Below are 21484 nucleotides of genomic sequence, written 5' to 3' on the forward strand. Positions count from 1 at the left end.
TCGGCCGCCTTTGGCGCCCCGCCCCGCCCCGCCCTCTCCCCCCACCCCCACCCCCACCCCCGCAACCTCTGAACCAGGCTTAAAGAGTTGCCTCAGGACTTTATTAGACAAAAAGGACAGGACAGGCAGCAGAAGCACTCCCAAGTGTGCTCCATTCCAGGCATCTTATATGTTTCCCGAGGTCTCCGGCTTCTCTTTCTCCAGATGCTTCTTTTGGGGACCCTGGTTAAGGTAGGGGGACAGGAGGAGCGTTAGTCAGGAGAGTGAGTCAAGAAACGGAGTTTTGAGACCCAGAGAACAGGTGGGACTTAGCTCACCATGAAGGCCCTCTTCTCCTGCGCTGTTTGGAAGCGTCCGTGGCCAAACTTGGAAGTGGTGTCAATGAACTTGAGCTCGATATTCTCCAGAGCCCGGCGGCTGTGGTGCACTAGGAGAGACTGGGAATCCAAGAGAGAAGCGATGTCAAGGATGGAGAGCCCCAACTCCTGTGAGCTCCAGTCCACACCGAGAAGGACTCAATCGCTCACTCGCTCCTGCCAGACCCTTTCCTTTACTCTCCCACCAACCCAGCCCACCACTGAACAGGCCAAAGGACTGAACAGGCAACTGAAGCCCACTCACTAACCAGCTGGCCTTGCGGCACTCACCTTCCTCAGTGTGATCACTCGCTTCTTGGTACCTGCAATGCAGCCTTTTAACATGATGAAGTCATTGTTCACTTCCCCATAGTGGGGGAAGCCACCCTACAGGGAGACAGAGCAAACCAAGGGCAGGGCAGACAATTAGGGGGCCGTGATATGAAGGAGCCCCATGCCCAGACCCCAGGGTGCAGGGACAGTACCTCACACTGGCTCACTCCAGGGCAGCAGCATCTGAGCCACATACTAAGTATTCTTCCTGTCTTATCTCACTTAACAATATGCCTTTTTGTGGGGGACACTGGGGCTCAGAAGTTTGGGGATGCTGAGCATGGTGGTATAAACCTGTAAATCCAACACTTGAGGCAGCGATCCAGCAGGATCACTTAAGAGTTGAAGGCTAACCTGGGTAACAATGAGTCCCTGGCTCAGTTGGAAGAATGCTAGTCTAGCATGCATGAGGCCCTATGTTCAATCCTGAGCACCACATTAAAAAAATAGGGTGTTAGTCGGTCATAGTGGAACATGCCTTTAATCCCAGCACTTGGGAGGAGGCAGGAGGATCTCAGAGTTCAAGGCCACCCTGGTCTACAGAGCAAGTTCCAGGACAGACAGGGCTACACAGAGCAAAAAATAGGGTGTGTGGCATACCCATATGCTCTCAGCATTCAGATGGTAAAAACAGGAGGATCCGAATTTTAAGGTCATCCTCAGCTATATAGGGAGTCGGAGGCCAGCCTGGGCTACTGCTGTATGCATTTCTCCTCTCTGCAGGCCTGAAGGGTGCAGGAACAAACAAGGATCGGGGCTTCCAAGTGGTTGCTCACAGACATATCAGGCCTCCCATCACTGACCTCCGGCCAAGACCCTGAATCTAGTGGGGGGGAGGGGCCAATATCTAGTGTGGAGCATAGATAATGGAACTCTTGCAGCAGAACAGCACCTAGGTAGGGCCTGTCCCCCAGCCCCCATTAGACCCCATTTGTAGCCTCACCAATGGTGTGATAGACTTGTCAGTTATATCATAGCTGGTGGACGCATTGTTTTTGACCATCTTCCCATCTTCCATGTGCAGCCCCCGGCCAATTCGGTAGATCTACCAGGAAAACATCAGTAGGGGCCAGAGGTGGGTTTTGGGCTAGAAACATGGCCGCACACCCCACCCCCAGCACAGATGCTCAGACTCTGGAACTAGTAATGATATTTCATGAACCCAGTCAGTGTTTGAGTCATGCCATCCCACTAGAGACCCCTCGGAGCTATGGACACACCTTCTTGTTCAGCTCTGTACGGTGGTGGTAACCCTTCTGCCCAGCCCGGGCGATGGAGCAGCCTACTCGGGCAGGGTGCCAGGCACCAATGCAGGCCACCTTGCGCAGGCCTTTGTGGGTCTTCCTTGGCAGCTTCTTGGTATGCCAGCGGCTAGTGACCCCTGTAGATAGGAAGGGCCGGAGGCTAAGAGGCCACTCTAGCCCCCACCAAACAGTCTTCCCTGGAGCTACCGTCTGTACCAGGCCCTACCTTTAACACCTCGGCCTTTGGTGACAGCAATGACATCAATGACCTCGCTCTGGCTGAACACACTGTGTACAGGCACCTGCTTCTCCAGCCGTGCCTGAGCCCAGGCCACCTTCTCAGCCACAGTACCACCGTTCAACTGAATCTCCATGATGTGGGCCTTCTTCTGCCGAAAGGGCAGCAGCTTCATCTGCAAGACACAGCAGGGAGGTCAGTTCACAAGCCCCACACACCTGCAGAAGGCTAGCCCACTGGCAACCTGAAGTCTTCCCCACTTGTATTTATTCACAGACATTATTGTGTGGCTGCCACATGCTAGCTGCTGTAGGTACAGCACAGATTGAGGCAGACAGCATCCCATATCTCAGGGAGTCCCAGCATCTCCTTTGAGGACAGATAAAAGCCAAGTAAACTCTTGGAGAGGGCTCGGTGTTCCAATAAATGATGGGCAGCACCTCAGGTAGAATGGTCAGGGAGGGCCTCTCTGAGGAAGTGACCATTAACAGCAAAAAGTCGCTAGGCAAAGATCTGAGTGAGTTTGTGAGGAAGAAGCAGCATGTGAAAAGGCCCTGTGTCAGGAAAGATTTTGGAAGGTTGATGGGACAATCTGGACGGATGAGAGCTGGAGGGTGCCAGAGCCAGTCAGATGGAGGACAGGGCTCCAACATTCTCCCAACTCTAAGTTGCTAACTAGACCATTCAACAACGCTCTGGCTGCTATCAGCATCACAGGCTAAGAGGACATACAAGTGGAAAGACACCAGCTAGATCACAACATAGTGTTCGGAAAGTGTTTACAGAGCTCCTACTGTATACCAGGCTTGTGTTAAGCACTGGGCTCACAGGGGAGTTGGATGAGTGTGACCCCTGCCTCCATGGTCCCTGGAGGTCATACTGGTATAGATCAAGCCCGACTCGCTTACGCGTGAGCTGCAGGCATGAGAGTAACAGGAGCCTGTGTTCAGAGAGCAGGAGGAGTGGGGACAGGGTTGCTGCTGGGGAATACTTCGCTGAAGACAAGATGCATAGGAAAATTCCAGAATGACTGTTCTGGTTAAATTTCAGTCAACATCAAGCTGGACCCCAGGTACAGCCAATTCTCCATGCTGGACTTTTGACTGAAGACTCGAGCCTTTCAGGACATTTGGGTACCTGAGTTGTCTATGGGACACTCTAGCTGTTGATGACACTGACATAAAACATCTCGTGCCAGTGACCTCTCCACTCTGGGACAAGAGTGGCTAGGGAGGTAGCCGGCCAGATCTTGAGCCTGTTCCCAGGGCTGCTGCTATTTTTGAGCTGACATTTGTCAGGGCACTTCATTTGGAGGTGGGGGATGGGAGAAGGCACCCGAAGACTGGATGGGCTGAAGATGGGGGCTGGACTGACCTGGGTGTGGACAATGACCCGAATGACCTTGCAGTACTTCTTCATGGCGGCAAAGTCTTTCTGGAGCTGCTTCTTGCCGCTGGAGTCTCGCCACCTCTTGCAGGCTTTGGTAAAGGCTTTCTTCTTACTCCTGTGCCTGAGCCACACACAGAGGGCTCAAGCTCCAGCTGGGGAGCTCCCTGCATTGCCCTGCCTGCCTCACCCTACCTGGAGTCCACCAAGCAAGAGCCCTGGCCTAGGACCTCCCTAAGAGCCTGGGATATTCCCAATCATTTTCTCTCCCTTCCTGCCTCCCTCCCCGCTTCTCCTCTTTCTATGTGTGTGGGTGTGTGTGTCTTAAGAGGGTCCCGGTTGGGGATTTAGCTCAGCGGTAGAGCAGTTGCCTAGCAAGTGCAAGGCCCTGGGTTCGGTCCTCAGCTCCGGGAAAAAATAAAAAAAAGAGGGTCCCACTATGTCACCCAGGCTGGACTAATACTCCTGATCCTTGTAAAGTATTGGGATTTTACAGGCATGTGCCCAGCAATAATCTCTATTTTAAAACCTCTAATGCCTCCTTCAGACACCGTCAGCAAATGCTGTGCCTCCAGTTAGGCAGACACCCTTCCCAACCCTCACTGGAGCTCTAGAAGGTAAAAAGAATGATGAGCCCTATCCTAGAGATGAAGAAGCCACAGTTCCCAGGGGCCAAACTCTGGATGAAGAGAAAATTATAATACAAACAGTAAAAACAGCATCCTTGATGCTCACCAGTCACTTCAGGGAGCCGGGGGGGGGGGGGGGGGGGGGGGGGGGGGGGGGGGAGCAGTGGCGGCGCTCTACACCCTTCACCTACCCATGGCATGCAAGGGACTCAAGATGTCAGCCAACTCGCCCTTGGTCATACAGTCCTTCACCGATGCTGGGGCTCCTATTCATTAATTCCCACAGAAGGTGAGGGCTGGGCCCATGTCTCCACAAGATAGTGAAGGAATGAAGTTCCCCAGGCAGGGGGGTGGGCCTTCCCTTTCAAGACTTAGTTCCACAGGTCAGAGGCCTAAAAAGGCCAGTGTGTGTGTGTGTGTGTGTGTGTGTGTGTGTGTGTGTGTGTGTGTGTGTGTGTTGTTGTTGTTGTTGTTGTTGTTGTTGTGTAGCCCTGGCTGTCCTGGAACTTGCTCTGTAGACCAGGCTGGCCTCGAACTCACAGAGATCTGCCTGCCTCTGCCTCCTGAGTGCTGGGATTAAAAGCGTGCACCACCTTGCCCAGCATTGTAAGAACTTCTTAGTTGGCTGTTTTTCTTTTTACTTTGGCTTCTAGTTCACTCAGGTCAGTTCTGAAATTTCATCAAATTAGCCCCATGAATATAATAACCCTGATGATTTTAAATTTTTGGATGCTTTTTTTTAAAGATTTATTTATTTATCATATATACAGTGTTCTGCCTGCATGTATGCCTGCAAGTCAGAAGAGGGCACCATTATGGATGGTTGTGAGCCACCATGTGGTTGCTGGGAATTGAACTCAGGACCTCTGGAAGAACAGCCAGTGCTCTTAACCTCTGAGCCATCTCTCCAGCCCGATTTTAAATTTTTTACACTTACTTTTATATATAGTGTGTATATGTGTACAAACACCATAGTGCGCATGTGGGGTGGTCAGAGGACAACTCGAGAGTCGGTTCTCTCCTCCCGCCCTATCCCAGAGATCTACACAGGTTGGCAGGCTTGGCAACAAACACCTGAGTCACCCCGCCAGCCCAGCCCTGAAGATCTGAATATTCGCTTCCTCCCGTTTCTGGATCCCAGGGTCCTCTCCAGCTCTCTAATCCTTCCTGTCTTGCTGAGTTGAAGGCACCACACAAACTCTCTGCCTGGGCTAGGCCCCCCTCCCTTCACTGCTCTAGCCCAGCTGAAGCTAGGCTCTCACCAATCCTTGTAGAAGCGGCGGCGGCACTCATCACTGAGATGTTCAGCGAAGATGGTCTTGAAGCTCCGCAGACCTCGGGGAGTGGCCACGTAGCCCACCACGCCCACCACCACCAACGGCGGTGTCTCCACAACTGTCACAGCTTCTACCTCCTCTCGCTTGGAAATTTCTGTTTAGACCAAGGAACGAGAGTTGAGGGGACCTTCTCAGCCAATGGGGAAGGGAGCAAGAGGGCCAACTACTCAGGCAGCCCAAGAGACGGAGCTGCTGCCCAGCTGACTGCAGTGAGACCACCATAATCTTATTTTACTTTTAATAATTCTAATACAGTGTCATAAGCACTAGGGAAACCTAGAAACCCATCATTTCATGGATAGTCTTAGGCTGCCACGGGTTTCATCATGGGGTTTGGTTTTATTTAGGTTTATTTTGAGGGAGAATCTCCTGTAGCCCAGGCTGGCTTTGAACTTGCGATGTAGTTGAGGACAGCCTTGAATTTGTGATCCTCCTTCCCCGACCTCCCAAGTGTTGGGATGATAGGCATCGGCTCAACTGAAATATATGTTCTCAAAATGAAAGGAAGGAAACTGGAAGAAAGGAGAGAGGAAGGAAGAAAGGAGAAAGAAGCAAGGAAAGAAAGAGAGACAGGGAAGGAGAGAGAAGGAAGGGAAAGAGGAAGGAAGAAAGGAAAGAAAGGAGGGAGAACGAGATGGCAGGAAGGAAGGAGAGAGGGACAGGGAGGGCAGGAGAGCTGAGACAGCAGGAGAGGAAACACCAGGCACAGGGGAGAGAGCGGAAGCCGCGAAGGTGGCCCTGCACACCTCAGCACAAGAAGGAGGGAGGGAGGGAGGCTTCTCTGTACCAGGAGGGTAGAGAACTGAGCATTGCTACGGGCTGGAGAGGGCCAGAGGGGATGTGGCTATCTCAGGACAGCCTAGGGCACAGCAGGGTAGGGGTGCTGGGCATCTGGACTAGGTAGTGTGGTGTACTAGTTTCCTCCTAGATCAGTGGCTCTCAGCCTTCCTAATGCTTCGACCCTTTAATACAGTTCCTCAGGTTATGGTGGCCCAGACCATAAAATTATTTTTGTTGCTACTTCATAACTGTAATTTTACTACTGTTATGAACTGTAGATATCTGATATGCAGGATATCTGATATGCAACCCCTGTGAAAGGGTCGTTTGACCGCCAGAGGGGTCAAGGCCCACAAGCTTAGGACCACTGTCCTAGGTTAAAACCTTCCATTTTGGAGCCAGGAGGTGGTGTCGCATGCCTTTAATCCCAGCACTCAGGAGAACAGAGACAGGAGGATCTCTATGAGTTCAAGGCCAGTCTGGTCTACAAAGTGAGTTCCAGGCAGCCAGAGCTGTTACACAGAGAAACCCTGTCTCAAACAAAACAAAAAACCCTTTTGAGAGCTGGGTAGGTGTTGAATGCCTTTAATCCCAGCACTCGGAGGCAGTTTGATCTCTGATTTCAAGGCCAGCCTGGTCTACAGAATGAGTTCAAGGACAACCAGGGCTACACAAAGAAACATGTTTCAAAAACAAAACAAAAACCCAGGTAGAAGGAAACTTTTTTTTTTCTTGCTTTGCAGGCCAGGCTGGCCTCAAACTCACAGAGATCCTCCTGCCTCTGCCTCCCGAGTGCTAGGATTAAAGGCATGTGCCACCATGCCCAGCTTAGAGGTCAACTTCTTTTTTTTTTTTTTTTTTTTTTTTTGGTTTTTCGAGACAGGGTTTCTCTGTGTAGCTTTGCGCCTTTCCTGGGACTCACTTGGTAGCCCAGGCTGGCCTCGAACTCACAGAGATCCGCCTGGCTCTGCCTCCCGAGTGCTGGGATTAAAGGCGTGCGCCACCACCGCCCGGCGAGGTCAACTTCTTAAGACAAGATATTTACCACCAACCCAGCCGTAAAACCTTAGATGTACAATGCTGTCCTACCTGCAAAATACGCCAGGGCAATGGTGGCACAAAGCCTGTGGGATGACCAAGCAATGTCTGACTGACTTAAGGGCCACTCCACTAGATGGAACCCATTCCTGACACTGCGAGGGTGACCAAGAACCAGAGACTAGACAGTCCGGAGACCTAGGTAAAATCAAATACTACTGATCTAAAAAGAAAAAAAAAAAAAAAAAAAGGAGCTGAGCTGGACAGTGGTGGCACAGGCCTTTAAATCCCAGCACTTGAGGCAGGCGAATCTCTATGAGTTCCAGGGCCAGATCGAGTTCCAGGACAGCCAAGGCTACAGAGAAAACTGTCTTGAAAAACTGAAGAAGGAAAAAAAAAACTTTTTTTTAAGATTTATTTTTATGTGCATTGGTGTTTTGCCTGCATGTATGTCTGTGTGAGGATGCCAGATCATCTGGGACTAGAGTTACAGACAGTTGTGAGCTGCCACGTGGGTGCTGGGAGTTGAACCTAGGTCTTTAGAAGAGCAGCCAGTGCTCCCAACTGCTGAGCCATCTCTCCAGCCCCAAGAATCTATTTTCAACAAAGAGAGGGGGTGTTTACAGGGAGGTCAAACACCAGAACATTCTAAGGGAAGGTGAGATACTGCAAGTAACGTCGTCAAACAGCAAATAAACAACTCCAAATAACTTCATGAAGTCCCTGATACTGACCAGATTCACTAGCACCCTCACTCTGCAAGAGTATACAAACATGGAAGCCTGCTGAGCATCACACAGAGACAAGCCACACTGCAAAGCAAACTCTCAGACAAGTCCGGCCGTCTGGAAACAGCCCAGACCAGCCCAAAAGCCTAGGAGAAACGGAGCAGCTGAGCTGCCCGAAGGGGCTCAAATGGACTGAGCCACCTGGAAAGGCCACTTTCTGATCTAGTGAGCTGCCTGCAGGCTGTGCTGTGCACTCCAGGTTCCCAGCTTTGTGACCTGTCACCCATGCTGGGGTGGCCTTGATAATGCATCTGTCTTTGAGTCATTTCAGCTCTTGTGAGTGACCCCTCACTCATATTCCTTAAGTAACCCCAGTAAAACATATTGATTCATCAAGCTGGAGTTTGATCTGCCATGAGCTCCCTATCTGGAGTGAGTGTGTGTGTGTGTGTGTGTGTGTGTGTGTGTGTGTGTGTGTGTGTGTGTGTGTGTTGCATCTCCCCAGGAAACGTCAGTCATACAACAGGCAGCAGGTATACAAATTTTCACAAGTGACACATAAGTGCATGCAACAGAACTTAGGGAAGTTGAACGTACACAGTACGAATGCCTATAATCCTAGCACTCAGGAGACGAGCAGAGGGACCGTGTCAAGCCTGTGCTATAACAAGACCCTACATCAAAAACAAAGACTGGCCCAGCTGGTGGTAGTGCCTGTAATCCCAGCACTCAGGAGGCAGTGGTAGGCAGATCTCTGCAAGTTCGAGGCCAGCCCGGTCTACAGAGTGAGTTCCAGGACAGCCAGGGCTACGCACAGTGAAACCCTGTCTCAGAAAACAAAAAACAAAAAAACCACATTATGCTCTTTCCGAAGACCCAAGTCTGGTTCCTAGCACACACGTTGGCTGGCTTACTGTTTCCTGTGGCTGTTGCTGTACTAAAACCTCATGACCAAAGTAACTTGGGAAAGAAAGGGTTTATTTCTGCTTCCAACTCTTGGGTCATATTCCATCTCTGAGCGAAGTCAGAGCAGGAACTCAAGCAGGACAAGAATCTAGAGGCGAGAACAGAAACGGAGGCCATGGAGGAGCGCTGCTTACTGGCTTGCTTCTCCGCCTGTTCTTTTATAGCACCCAGGACCACCAGCCTAGGGATGACACTGCTCACAGTGAGCTTGGCCCTCCCATATCAATCATTAATTTTTAAAAAAATGCACCACAGGCTATTCTTGTGGAGTCTTTTTTCAATTAAGGTTTTCTCTTCCCAAATGACACTAGCTTGTGTCAATGTGACATAAAATTAGATAGCACAAGCACCTTTAATTCTAGCTCCAGGATATCTAACACCCTCTTCTGGTCTCTGCGAACTTGCACACATGTGCACATACCCCCATACAAACATACACACATGCATAATTAAAACTGAGTCTTCTAACAGCAAACCAAGGTAAACAGTATAAAGTATTGAACTATATCTTGTGTGACAAAACTTTTTCTGGGGATACTATGCTCACATCTACTCCACAACAGATCAAAGTACAGATACCACCAAAGTCCAACTTGGTAACCAATGAATTGTACTGAGGTTACTTACAGGAATATGGGTGAGGGGGTCACTTACAGGAGCAGAAATGACTCAGAGACATATGCATCACCAAAACCCACTCCAGCATGGGTGACAGGTCACCAAAGCTGGGAACCTGGAGCACACCACACAGCCCACGGGCAGCTCGGCATATTGGAGTGTCCTTCCCAATTGGCTCTAGTCTGTTTTTTTGTTTTGTTTTGTTTTTCGAGACAGGGTTTCTCTGTGTAGCTTTGTGCCTTTCCTGGAACTCGCTTTGGAGACCAGGCTGGCCTCGAACTCACAGAGATCCGCCTGCCTCTACCTCCCGAGTGCTGGGATTAAAGGCGTCCGCCACCACCTCCTGGCCTTGACTCTAGTCTAAACCTCGTTCTCATCTTAACCTCTTCCAGGCAGCTCCACAGCTTCCTGCTTCTTCCAGACGTCTGAGAGTTTTCTTTGTAGGTCAGCTCTGCCCCTCTGAAGGGGGATGCTCAACTTTTATTGCTTACTCCTGCAGGGAGGGTCCTAGTAAATCTGGTCGATTTCTCGGACTTTCTTGAACTATTTGGAGTTGTTTACCTTCCTGCTTAAGGGGTTTTCCTGCAGGATAGAATGTCTCTCACACAGCAATCTACATCTGTAACCTAGCTCTCCTAAAATGTATGTTCTAAAGTCCTATAGATAGACACTACACAGGAGGCTTTAAGAAAGATGGGGTAGCCGGGCGGTGGTGGCGCACGCCTTTAATCCCAGCACTCGGGAGGCAGAGCCAGGCGGATCTCTGTGAGTTCGAGGCCAGCCTGGGCTACCAAGTGAGTTCCAGGAGAGGTGCAAAGCTACACAGAGAAACCCTGTCTCGAAAAAAAAAAAAAAAAAAAAAAAGAAAGATGGGGTAACCCAATTTTTAAATTTCTGTTATATTATTTTTAGCAATACTGGGAATTGAACCTAGGACTCTGGGCATACAAGGTAAACAGTCTACTACTGAGCCACATCCCCAAATCTTTTTTTAACCTTTATTTTGAGACAGAGGCTAAGTTACTTAGGCTGGCCTTGAACTTGTGATCCTCCTGCCTCAATATCCCAAGTAGCTAGAATTACAGTCCTGAGCCCCACGAGGGTGCCCACTTTGAATCCCAGTAGCTCCGCTTACTAACTACCTGGGACCACTTTCCTAGCCTCTCCATGCCTCAACTGTCAGAAACCCCTCTCTCCAGGCATTGCTCATGCTCAGGGCTTGACAAAGTTCAGCATGGATCCTGCCTGTCCTAAGAGCAATCCCCACGCACAGGACATCATCTTTTCTGGGATTGTGGCTCTACTTGGACCACAAGAACAGTTTCTGGCTCCTATCATTTGCAAGATTCCATCCCCCACTCTGCCTTGCGTCCCCCTCAGCGACTCACTGAGTCCAGGGCGGTGCACTTCTCGAAGGGTGTGGGTCATGCCAGCCTTGTAGCCCAGGAAAGCTGTGAGGTGTACAGGCTGGCTGGGGTCATCCCGAGGCCAGCTCTTCACCTTGCCCCTATGCCTCCGGCTCCTCTTGTGGGGCAGGAAACCCAGGTGTCCGTGTCGAGGGGCAGAGAACTTCCGGTGGGACTAGGGGTAAGAGAAAAGGAGTTCAGAACTGGGGTCTCCCTAGGGGTGGCCTCAGGATGATCCAGTTGACTCAACATTCCCAAATACAATGTGGGCTAGAGGTCTGAGGGAGAGATCCAGGGGGTCCTCAGTGCTACCCCATCCATCTACAAAAGAACAGAAAGCAGATGATGTAGAGGCTAAGGATGGGGTCTCTACAACCACGGGTTTCCTGCCCTTGTGAACTCGGCCTGGCAAGACCTGGATGGGTCCAAGACAGTAAGGGAGTATGTCCGGGGCAGGTGGCTACCGTGACCTCTCCTCCTCACGCCCCTTCTAGGCCCAGAAGCATAGCCCTGGCCCTCTGCTATCTCTTCAGACCCATTCCTCACAGCTCCAGGACTATCCCTTCCCCCTCCCCTGGAATGCCAGTTTGTTCAGGGTGTAGCCCCAGCCCACTGACCATGGCCGGTCCCTGCAGTCAGGAAGGGGCCTCCCCACCAGGCACCAGAGGTCGAATGACAGGGCCAGAACACTCAACTGCCAGATCCCAGATTTAGCACCTGGCAGGCTCCTTGGCTGGCTCCTGTAGCCAGCATGGCCTCTGGTGGCAGGAACAAACCTAGGAGGGGCATCGGATGGGCAGCCTGCCGTGGTAAGAACACCTGGGACCAGGGATGGCATTTTATCTCCCATGGTCCTGGGGACTGGGTAGTGACTCTTCAAGAACAGGACCACTGTGACGTGAGGAGGGGTCCTGTCCTCAGGCCACAGCCAGAAAGAAAATCTGAGTCTGGGAAAGAGGTCTCCTGCCCTGAGAGCTGTAAGCTAGAGTTCTCTGTCGCTGCAATAAAAACACCATGCTGGAGGGATGGCTCAGCAGTTAAGAGCACTGACTGCTCTTCCAAAGGACCCAAGTTCAATTCCCAGCACCCACGTGGTGGCTCATAATTGTCTGTTACTCCAGTTCCTGGGGATCTGACATCCTCTTCTGACCTCGGGCCAAGACATACATTCAGGCAAAACACTCATACACAAAATAAAATAAAAACCTTAAAGACATCATAATTAAAAGCAACTTGAGGAGGAAAGCATTTATTTGGCTTACAAGACCTGATCATGGTCCATCATTGAGGGAAAGCGAGGCAGAACTCAAGTCAAAAATTTGAAGGCAGGAATTGAAGTAGAAGCTGGACGCATGCCTTTAATCCCAGCTTCTTGAGAGATAGAGGCAGGCAGATCTTTGCGAGTTCGAGGCCAGCCTGGTCTATAGAACTAGTTCAAAGACAGCCAGGGCTACACAGAAAGAAAGAAACTGAAGTAGAGGCCTGAACGAATGCTGCTCACTGGCTTGCTCTTCACGGCTGATTCAGCATGCTTTCTTCTTCTTCTTTTTTTTCCCCTTTCTTCTGGCAGTAAATCATTTATTTATTTATTTATTTATTTTTGTTTGTTTGTTTGTTTGTTTATGGTTTTTCAAGACAGGGTTTCTCTGTGTAGCTTTGCGCCTGTCCTGGATCTCACTCTGTAGACCAGGCTGGCCTCGAACTCACAGAGATCTGCCTGGCTCTGCCTCTCGAGCTCAGCATGCTTTCTTATAGAACCCGGGACCACACACAGTGGGCTGGACCCTCCCACATCAGTTATTAATCAAGAAAGTGCCCTACAGGCTTACCTACAGGCCTATACGATGGAAGCGTTTTCTCAGTTGAGGTTCCCTCCTCTCAGATGACTCTGGCTTGTGTCAAGTTGACAAAAAAAAAACTAGCCGGAACAGCCACTTGATTGAATTTGGTTTCATGTTTCTTTGCATCTTTGTTTGCGACAAGGTCTTATGTATCACAGGATGGCCTGGAACTTGGTATATAGCTGAGGATGGCTTTGAGTTTCTGATCCTCCTGCCTCCACATTCCAGTGCAAGTGTTGGGATTATAGCTGCGTGTTACTATGACTGGTTTATGCTGTGCTGGAGATTAAGGCACCAAGGGCCTTGTGCATGCTAGGCAAGCACTCTGTTAACTGAGCTACACTGCTAGCTCTGTTATTGTTTCTTTCTTTTGCTTTTTTTTTTTTTTTTTTTGCTTTGTTTTGGTTTTTGGTTTTTGGAGACAAGGGTTTTCTGTCTGCCCTTGGCTGTCCTGGAATTAGCTCTGTAGACCAGGCTGGCCTCAAACTCAGAGATGCAGTTGCCTCTGCCTTCCAAATGCTGGGATTAAAGGCATTTGCCACCACTGCCCAGCAAATTATATAAGTCCTTTTGGTTTTTAGAGACCAGGTTTCTCTGTGCAGCCCTGGCTGTCCTGGACCTCATTCTGTAGACCAAGCTGGCCTTGAACTCAGAGATCAGCCTGCTTCTGCCTCACAAGTGCTGAGCTTAAAGGCATGTACCACCCCCTCCTGGCTTTTTCCCTTTTTTGTTTTTTTTCGAGACAGGGTTTCTCTGTGTAGCCTTGGCTGTCCTGGAACTAGCTCTGTAGATCAGGCTGGCCTCGAATTGAGAGATCTACCTGCCTCTCCCTCCTGAGTGTTAAGATTAAAGGCATTCACCACCACTGCCCAGCTCCTTTTTTTGGTTTTTAATTAAATTTTATCTTATGTGTATGGGTGTTTTGCCTGCATGTATATCTGTGCATCATTTGTGTGCCTGGTGTCCTTGAAGGCCAGAAGAGGGCACCAGAACCTCTGGAACTGGAATTACAGCCGGTTACAAACAGAGTGGTGGGTATCAAACCCAGATTCTCTGGAAGACCTCTTAACTGCTAAACCATCTCTCCAGCCCCTTCTTTTTCTTTTCAGAAAAGGTCTCAAATTATAGCATATCCGGCCTTGAATTCTGGGCAATTCTACCTCCACCACCAAAACGGCAGACAGGCTTATAGGCGTGAACCTACATATCTGGAACTGGTCTTGAACTCCTGGATTCGAATCATCCCAACTCAGCCCCTTGCGTAGCTCCTACTACAGGTTTGTGCCACTGTGCCAACTATCTTCTTTTTCTTTCTTTTTTGTTTTGTTTTGGTTTTTGTTTGTTTGTTTTGTTTTGTTTTGTTTGAGACAGCATTTCTCGGTGTAGTCCTGGCTGTCCTGGAACTCTGTAAACCAGGCTAGCCTGGAACTCGGAGATCCGGGTGCCTCTGCCTCCAGAGTGATGGGATTAAAGACGCGCGCTGCCGCCACCACCCCGCGTTATTTTTCAATCCCAAGATTCTGTTGCTACAGAATCAAGCAAGGTTCTATAGTTGTAGAATCACCGAGTCCACTAGGCTTGACCCTCAGGGATAGTGGTTTTGCACTAGATACTAAGATTCTATGCTACCAAATGTTAAGATTTGTGGGTCTGACCTCGATGTCATAAACTGATTTTTGTGTAATACTAGATTTGGTAAGTCATTGCCCCTGATAGCTCTATGTTCTTAGTCCCCAACACTGGCAGGAGATGACCAGCACCACGATGACAGATAGGTGAGGAGTTCCACTGCCCAGGCTGCAAAACCAGTTCTAAATGCATAAACTCAGAGTTCGGGCAGTGCAGTCCTGCCAGTGAACAACTCAGGGCACAAGAGCTCAGGACTAGAACAGAACTCCCAGAAGCAGGGCAGAGCACTCTGTGCCTAGGGTGAGAGACCCTTTTCCTCTCACGGACTACAACGGGGCAAGCCCCGCCTCTTCAGAGAAGCCCCCATGTTCACGGGCACCCACCAGCAGAGCCCTGAATAGGCCAGAGGACTGAGCAGTCTAGAATGGCTTCCTGGAGTAGTGAGGGCGTTTGATGTTTCTATTATTCGTTGATTTGTGTGTGTGTTCTCTTACCAAGCCGAGTTCGCCTTGCTCCCTGCTACCTTTCCCGGCGTCTGGTGAACTCTATCCAACTAAACCAGGACGCCACTGTGCAATAGCGCTGGGAACCACAAGGGGGTGCCCGAGAGGCGAGCCACGATCCCATGGTGCCCCGCGACTACCTATTGCGCAGGCGCGGTGCCGCCTTTCCGCGCAGGCGTAGAGGTCCCCGCGTCCTCGGCAGGCCGAGCTGGTCCTAACGCGGAGCGAATTGGAGGTCGGAGGCCAGCGCTTGCTGAAGCCATGCCGGACTCTTGGGACAAGGATGTGTACCCCGAGCCCCCGCGCCGCACGCCGGCTCCCTCGCCGCAAACCTCGCTCCCCAACCCCCTGACCTACTTTATGAAGGCCTTCGACCTCTTCGTGGACCGGCCCGTGACCCTCGTGAGAGGTACAGGGTCTAGGATTGCGCCCGCTCCGTGGAGATCCTGGTACCCCACGGATCCCACGTCCAGTAGCGGTCCCCAGGAACCACCACCCGCTGCACGTTGCTGTCCCGCATCCAGAGCCCCCGAGTCCAAATTGGCTGTTTTTTCTTTGTCGTTTTCTTTCTTTCTTTTCCAAATGGTCTGTTAACCTCCCCAGAGGACACCCTCTGCTGTATCCGAGACCCCGGGACCGAGCCGTCACCTTTTGTTTCCCCGCTGCACCCCAGACCACTTCCCAAGACCTCCCTTCGCCCCCGCGGAATAGCCCACTTTTCCCAGGACTACAGCCTGCCCATAACCCTCGACCCCGGTCGCTCTTTTAAACGGTGTTAGCCGGAAGCCGGGTGGTGGTGGCACATGCCTTTAATCCCAGCACTGGGGAAGTGGAGGCAGGTGACTCTGAGTTCGAAGGCAGCCTGGTCCAGGACGGCCAGGGTTACACAGAAAAACCCTGTCTTCAAAACAAAACAGTAGTGGTCGGAAATCTAGCCCATCACCAGGGAGCTTTGCTAAGTGTGCACAAGTAGCCGATCAGTAAGCCCTTGTTGAAATGGACAATTTGCTATCCATCTGCATGGTCAGGGTGCTTATTCGTTCTCTTTGGGCCACAGTGTCACCCATGCAAAGTGGTGTTTTAAATAGCTGTTCTCTTTATCCCTGGTTCCAGAGAATGCTCCCTTCAACCTTTGGTGGTCCTGTTTGCCAGCTTGGTGAACAACAGCTGGAACATGCTGGGCACTTTGTCCAGTCGATTGGGCGGCCCATTTGTCCAGCATTTGGGGTGCAGAGCATGCTCAGGTGGTTTCTTGCTTTTCCCTCTTCCAAATGTTGAGGATCTGATTATAGTTTATGGATTATCTTTGTGAGACAGCATCTTCATTGTTGTCCAGGACAACATAGCAAATATCTTTGTCAGCTTCCCAGTAGCTTGGATTACAGCCAAGTCACTGCCCCTGGTTTACAGGTGGTCCTTGGGTTAGGAAGGTGGAAGTTTTCTAGCCAGCCCCAGGTGCATTACTGCAGTAAGGTCAGCTCCATATTTCGGTAGCATCTTAGAATGTCTGAATGTGTGAACTCTGTGCTCTTTTAACTTACCAGTGGAAAACATTGGGTCTTGAATTCCTGGAGTTTCCTTGCCTACTCAAACCCTCTGTGTTCTCAACCCTGAGTTATGTCTCTTCTAAATAAGGACCTACCCTGTAAGGTGGTTAGAGGCATGAGGTGAGATCTCATGCAACTGGAGGTGATACCTGTTAACCTCTGTAGCCAGTCCTTGATAGAACTTTAGACCCCCTAGTGTGTCTAAGCTGACAGGCCTTGAGTTTGAGGTGTTCTCTTTGCAGAGTTCATTGAGCGACAGCATGCCAAGAACAAAATCTACTACTATCACCGGCAGTACCGACGTGTGCCGGACATCACAGAATGCAAAGAGGGTGACGTCCCGTGTATCTATGAGGCGGAGATGCAATGGAAAAGGGACTAGTGAGTGCACAGCAGGGAACAGTTGACTGGTGTCATCCAGTCCACACCCCCCTTGAAAGGACCCAGACCCCTGGGCTGAGGCAGGAACTATCTCTCTATTCTTTCAGCAAAGTTGACCAGGAAATTGTCAACATCATCCAAGAGAGGCTTAAGGCTTGTCAGCAGAGAGAAGGAGAGAGCTCAAAGCAGAACTGTGCCAAGGAACTGGAGCAGTTCAACCAGGTGGCTAAGGCCTTCCATGACCGCTGTGAGTAACCCAGCCTGAATCCAACCCTGACTTCTGGTTTTCCTCAGCTATCACGAGTGTTTGGAGTCTTGCTTTCCCAGCCACTAAAACCTTGCCCAGATGCCCTGCCTGTAACAAGCTTTACCCCCTATCTCTTCTACAGATTATGACCTGGGAGCCTATTGTTCTGCCAGAAAGTGCCTGGCAAAGCAGAAGCATAGGATGCTGGAAGAGAGAAAAGCCGCCAAGGCTGCTGCCTAAGACTCCAAGAACTCGTTACATTGCAGAAATAAAGTGACTGGGAGCACCCTGCCTGTTTTTTGGTGTCCATTAAATGCATATCTTTGTCCTCTTCAAGTAAAACTTTCACCAAGCATGAGGGAGATGGGTCACCAAAAAACAAAACAAAAACAGAAACAAACATTATTAGCAGATTTAATTCACTTTATTTTTCTTGTATAAAAACCCTTATGTGGTAGCCACAGCTGGAGCCTGGGTCCTCTGAACAGACACTCTGGTGTGGGTTTTCACAAGATGGTCAGTGAATTCCTAAAAAGAGAAGTGGAAAATCATTAATACAACACATCCCCTAATCTTAAGAAAGCCAAAGCAGCCAACACCACCAGCTCAATCAGCATACCTGATAAGGAGATTTGGTGAACACAGTCTCTTTCCAGAGGTCGGGGGTCAGGTAGCTGTAGGTCTTGGAGATGGCATCAAAGGTGGCCTTGGCTGGAAAACAGAAGGGTAAGGATAGTGGCTTAATTTTTGTTGATAAAGTCCCTCCCACTATGGATCTGTTGCACTCCTAGGAACAGAGAAGGCCACCTCTCCCTGGGCTGGTGTGATCCAGCAGAGCTGAGAGGCCCCAGCAACTAACTGTGTGAGCTACCTACCAAAGTTGCCCAGGGTGGCAGTGCAGCCCCTGGCTGACGTGTAGCAGTCATCAATACCGGCCATCATCAGTAACTTCTTAGGCACAGGAGCAGAGACGATGCCAGTGCCTCTGGGGGCAGGGATGAGACGCACCAACACAGAGCCACAGCGGCCTGTCACTTTGCACGGCACAGTGTGGGGCTTGCCAATCTTGTTCCCCCAGTAGCCTCTCCGCACAGGGACAATGGACAGCTTGGCCAAGATGATGGCCCCTCGGATGGCAGTGGCTACTTCCTTGGAGCACTTAACACCAAGACCAACATGACCATTGTAGTCCCCAATAGCGACAAAAGCCTGTGAAAATACTTAGGTGAAATGGCTGGCAGTACCTCACAGAACCCGCATATCCCAACCAGGACCTGTGGTGCTCCTCCAGGCAAGAGAGGCCACTGTGAGGCCAATCAAAAGTACTTGAGGAACTCTTTTTCTCTCTCTCCCGGTACGAAAGTCACACGGGTAAAACCTAGTGTAACTATGCAGAGTGAGAGAGTTTTGCTCAGTCACCCTGTTTAAGCATTTCCACCTTGCTAAAGAATAGACTTAATACCTTGAACCTGGTCCGCTGGCCAGCCCGAGTCTGCTTCTGCACTGGCATGATCTTTAGAACCTCATCCTTTAGGGAAGCGCCCAGGAAAAAGTCAATGATCTCGGATTCCTAAAACAGGAAATTGTGAGAAACCTGTTCAGAGCTTCCTGTCATTAGACAGAAAAGGAGACTACTGCAAGTCGTCCTCACTTCATCCCGATAACGGATGTGGCAGCAACCACAAGTGGCCATCTAGAGAGCAACCTTCCCACCCAAACGATGTTCCAGCACCGAGGTGTCTGTACCTTAATGGGAAGGGAGAACAGGTAGATCTCCTCCAGGGACTTGATCTTCATGTCCTTAACCAGGCGGCCCAGCTTGGTGACGGGGATCCACTGCAGGAAGACATCAGTCAAAAGGCGGCTTCACTCAGAGCGGGCGCCGACCCCGCCCGCGGCCCAGACCTACCTCCTTGTCTTCAGCTTTACCTCCACGAGCCCCGCGGCCTCGACCACGGCCACGGCCTCGACCACGACCGCGGCCCCTAAGGCCGCTGCCGAATCCTCCGCGGAAGCCGCCGCGGCCTCCTAGTCCCGGGCCCCCGGGTCCTCCGGGCCCTCCCGCTGCACCGGCGTCGTCCGCCATTTGCTACAGAGACAAAAGGAAGCAAATCAGCAGAGTCCTATGCTCTGCGGTCACTTGGGGTTCCGATACGGGACCCCCCACCCAAGGGTGTCCCCGTGCGGATGTCCACGGCCCTCCACGGCCCAGGCCCCAAAGCCAGAATCCAGTAACACAAACTCACGTGTTTTCCCGAAGAAGAAGAAGAGCGAGACTGCGCGGAAGGGGGTTTTTATAGTGCACCAAAGCGCCGCGATAGCTCGACTGCTCGTGCAGCTCGCCCGCAGGCTGTAATTGGCTGCGTGTTGTCCCGCCCCCGCCACGTTCTTCCTGCGCCTGCGCATATTCTCTCGCCGAAGCCGAAACCTACGCCGCCTGGAAGGGACTATAAAAGCTCTGACCGGCGCCTTTCAGGCCTGCTAGAGATCGTGAGTGCGTGGTGCTGCTCTCTGGCCCAGGTAGGTTGCGCCTCCTCGGTCTCATGCTGTGTTCGCTGTTGGCCCGGTAAATGGGCGTTCGCTGAAAATCATCTTCGGCTTTGACTGTGGCCGGAGGTGAGATTCGGCGCCCAGAGCCACAGAGGCCTAAGCTCACCGCCCGCTGCCCCAGTGTGGGAGGGTGAAACCCAGGCCCCGACACTCCGGATCGCCTCGCCGCTCTCACGTCCCGGCTTGTGACATCGATCCTAACAGTGTCATTTCTCCACAGGTTCCACTGGATCTGGAGGCGGCCGCCGCTTCGTCCACGAAAATGGCAGGGTTCGCGTGTCCACTTTTCTCAAATAAAATGGTTTAACTTAACTTACCGTGTATGTATGTTTTGGAGGGTACCTGTTAGTCTGGGTGGAAAATGGAGTCGTAGTTGGGTGTGTTAAATGTGTTTTATTTCGCCGCGTGTATGTATATGCACCATGTGCGTGCCTGATGCCCATGGCCATAAGACGTCAGATCCCCTGGAACTGGAGTTTGGTATAGTTGAGAGCCTCCATGTGTCTGATAGGAACCAAACACCAGGTCCTCTGAAAGAACAACGGTTTTGAGACATCTCTAGCCCTTCACCCCCCACCCGGAGCTGAGGACCGAACCCAGGGCCTTGGGCTTGCTAGCCAAGCGCTCTACCACAGACCTAAATCCTCAACCCCCGCCCCCTTTTTTTTTTCTTTTGAGACCGGGTCCTGCTGTGTATTCAATGAGGGCATGGAGTTTTAACAATTCCGCTTCAGCCTTCCAAATGCTGGAATTACACCTGAGCTTCCTACTGATTTAGACACTACACAAGCAGAACTCAAACACAAGTTTGTATGTGACAAGTTTCAGCTGGGCTAGATCTTGTCCTGTACACATGCTCCAGATGTAATTTGCACACAAGCAGGTAAAGTGTCCTGATCAAGTGATCACTAACAAGGATGCGACAATAGCTTCAGTGTTCGGGATCTTTAAAATGAATGGAGCCTGGCTGTGGTTGCCTGTGCTGGAGAGGCAGAGGCAGGCCTGCTCTACACAAAGAGTTCCAGGCCAGCCGAGGTGACAGTAGGAGGCCCTGTCTCTTTAATAGATGAGAGATGACAGGGGCTGGAGAGATGGTTCAGTGCTTAAGAGAACTGGCTGTTCTTCCAAAGGACCTGAGTTCAATTCCCAGCACCCACATGGCAGCTCACAACTGTAACTCTGAGATCTGACACCCTCACACACATATACATGCAGACAAAATACCAGTACACATAAAATAAAAATAATTTTAAAAAAAATAGATGAGAGATGACTCAGCTGGAGTACTTGCTGCTCTTGCAGAGGACTAACTCCAGCTCATAACTCTGGCCTCCAATGGCACCTGCACTCACATGCACAGGCCAATGTGCAGACAAATCATACCTATACATAGTTAAAATTTTCTTAAGAGATGACCACCTAGGCAAAAAGTGAACTTGAAGGGATGTGTTGGTCTTTTTTGATGAGAGACATCTATTCACCCCAAATAGGGCACCAGTAATCACCAAAGTATGAGTCCACTGAAGTTAAGCTTCATAAATCAGTATTTATTCAGCTTACTGAGTGTGTGTGGCCCCAAAACAGCAAAGTCCTACCCCATCTAAGGTTATGACATGGAAACTGCATCATAAAACAAAACTACACAACATGCATACTAAAAGTGTTACCTCCCCAAGGCTTTTGTTTTGTTTTTCAAGACAGTCTGTATAACAGCCTGGGCCATCCTG

At 50.6% G+C, this 21484-nt stretch overlaps 3 protein-coding genes, 1 long non-coding RNA gene and 2 other non-coding genes across 7 annotated transcripts; 3 read left to right on the plus strand and 3 right to left on the minus strand.

Annotated features, from left to right (window-relative positions):
• Positions 1-86: 86 nt before the first annotated feature.
• Rpl3l (ribosomal protein L3 like) lies at positions 87-15130 on the minus strand. Of its 2 annotated transcripts, none has more exons than XM_052759039.1 (10): positions 15024-15130; positions 11042-11234; positions 5449-5617; positions 3546-3681; positions 2160-2346; positions 1910-2070; positions 1633-1734; positions 648-743; positions 318-437; positions 87-222 (listed from the first exon to the last, which is right to left on the minus strand). In XM_052759039.1, exons 2-10 carry the CDS (start codon positions 11079-11081, stop codon positions 166-168), a joined length of 1068 nt encoding a protein of 355 aa, XP_052614999.1. In that variant the 5' UTR covers positions 11082-11234; positions 15024-15130; the 3' UTR covers positions 87-165. The 2 variants fall into 2 exon arrangements, with proteins under 2 accessions (XP_052614999.1, XP_052615000.1); XM_052759040.1 differs by lacking the exon at positions 15024-15130 and adding an exon at positions 12889-13223.
• A 59-nt stretch (positions 15131-15189) lies between these two features.
• Positions 15190-17498, plus strand: Ndufb10 (NADH:ubiquinone oxidoreductase subunit B10). Its single transcript, XM_052759042.1, has 4 exons — positions 15190-15441; positions 16822-16960; positions 17068-17207; positions 17350-17498. The coding sequence occupies exons 1-4, from the start codon at positions 15294-15296 to the stop codon at positions 17445-17447; spliced, it is 525 nt and encodes a 174-aa protein (XP_052615002.1). The 5' UTR covers positions 15190-15293; the 3' UTR covers positions 17448-17498.
• A 107-nt stretch (positions 17499-17605) lies between these two features.
• Positions 17606-19296, minus strand: Rps2 (ribosomal protein S2). Its single transcript, XM_052759041.1, has 6 exons — positions 19117-19296; positions 18954-19043; positions 18670-18777; positions 18083-18416; positions 17827-17918; positions 17606-17735 (listed from the first exon to the last, which is right to left on the minus strand). Exons 1-6 carry the CDS (start codon positions 19291-19293, stop codon positions 17655-17657), a joined length of 882 nt encoding a protein of 293 aa, XP_052615001.1. The 5' UTR covers positions 19294-19296; the 3' UTR covers positions 17606-17654.
• Positions 18480-18613, minus strand: LOC128123549 (small nucleolar RNA SNORA64/SNORA10 family). The gene has a single exon (XR_008222724.1). It is a non-coding gene; the product is annotated as a small nucleolar RNA SNORA64/SNORA10 family (small nucleolar RNA).
• Positions 19297-19453: 157 nt separating the features above from the next.
• Positions 19454-20069, plus strand: LOC128123077 (uncharacterized). Its single transcript, XR_008222564.1, has 2 exons — positions 19454-19727; positions 19978-20069. It is a non-coding gene; the product is annotated as an uncharacterized LOC128123077 (long non-coding RNA).
• On the plus strand, positions 19784-19910 carry LOC128123589 (small nucleolar RNA ACA64). Its single transcript, XR_008222760.1, has one exon. It is a non-coding gene; the product is annotated as a small nucleolar RNA ACA64 (small nucleolar RNA).
• Positions 20070-21484: the final 1415 nt, after the last annotated feature.

Source organism: Peromyscus californicus, unplaced genomic scaffold, assembly GCF_007827085.1.
Source record: "Peromyscus californicus insignis strain IS unplaced genomic scaffold, ASM782708v3 Scaffold_3__1_contigs__length_106647218, whole genome shotgun sequence".
NCBI classification, from domain to species: domain Eukaryota; kingdom Metazoa; phylum Chordata; class Mammalia; order Rodentia; family Cricetidae; genus Peromyscus; species Peromyscus californicus.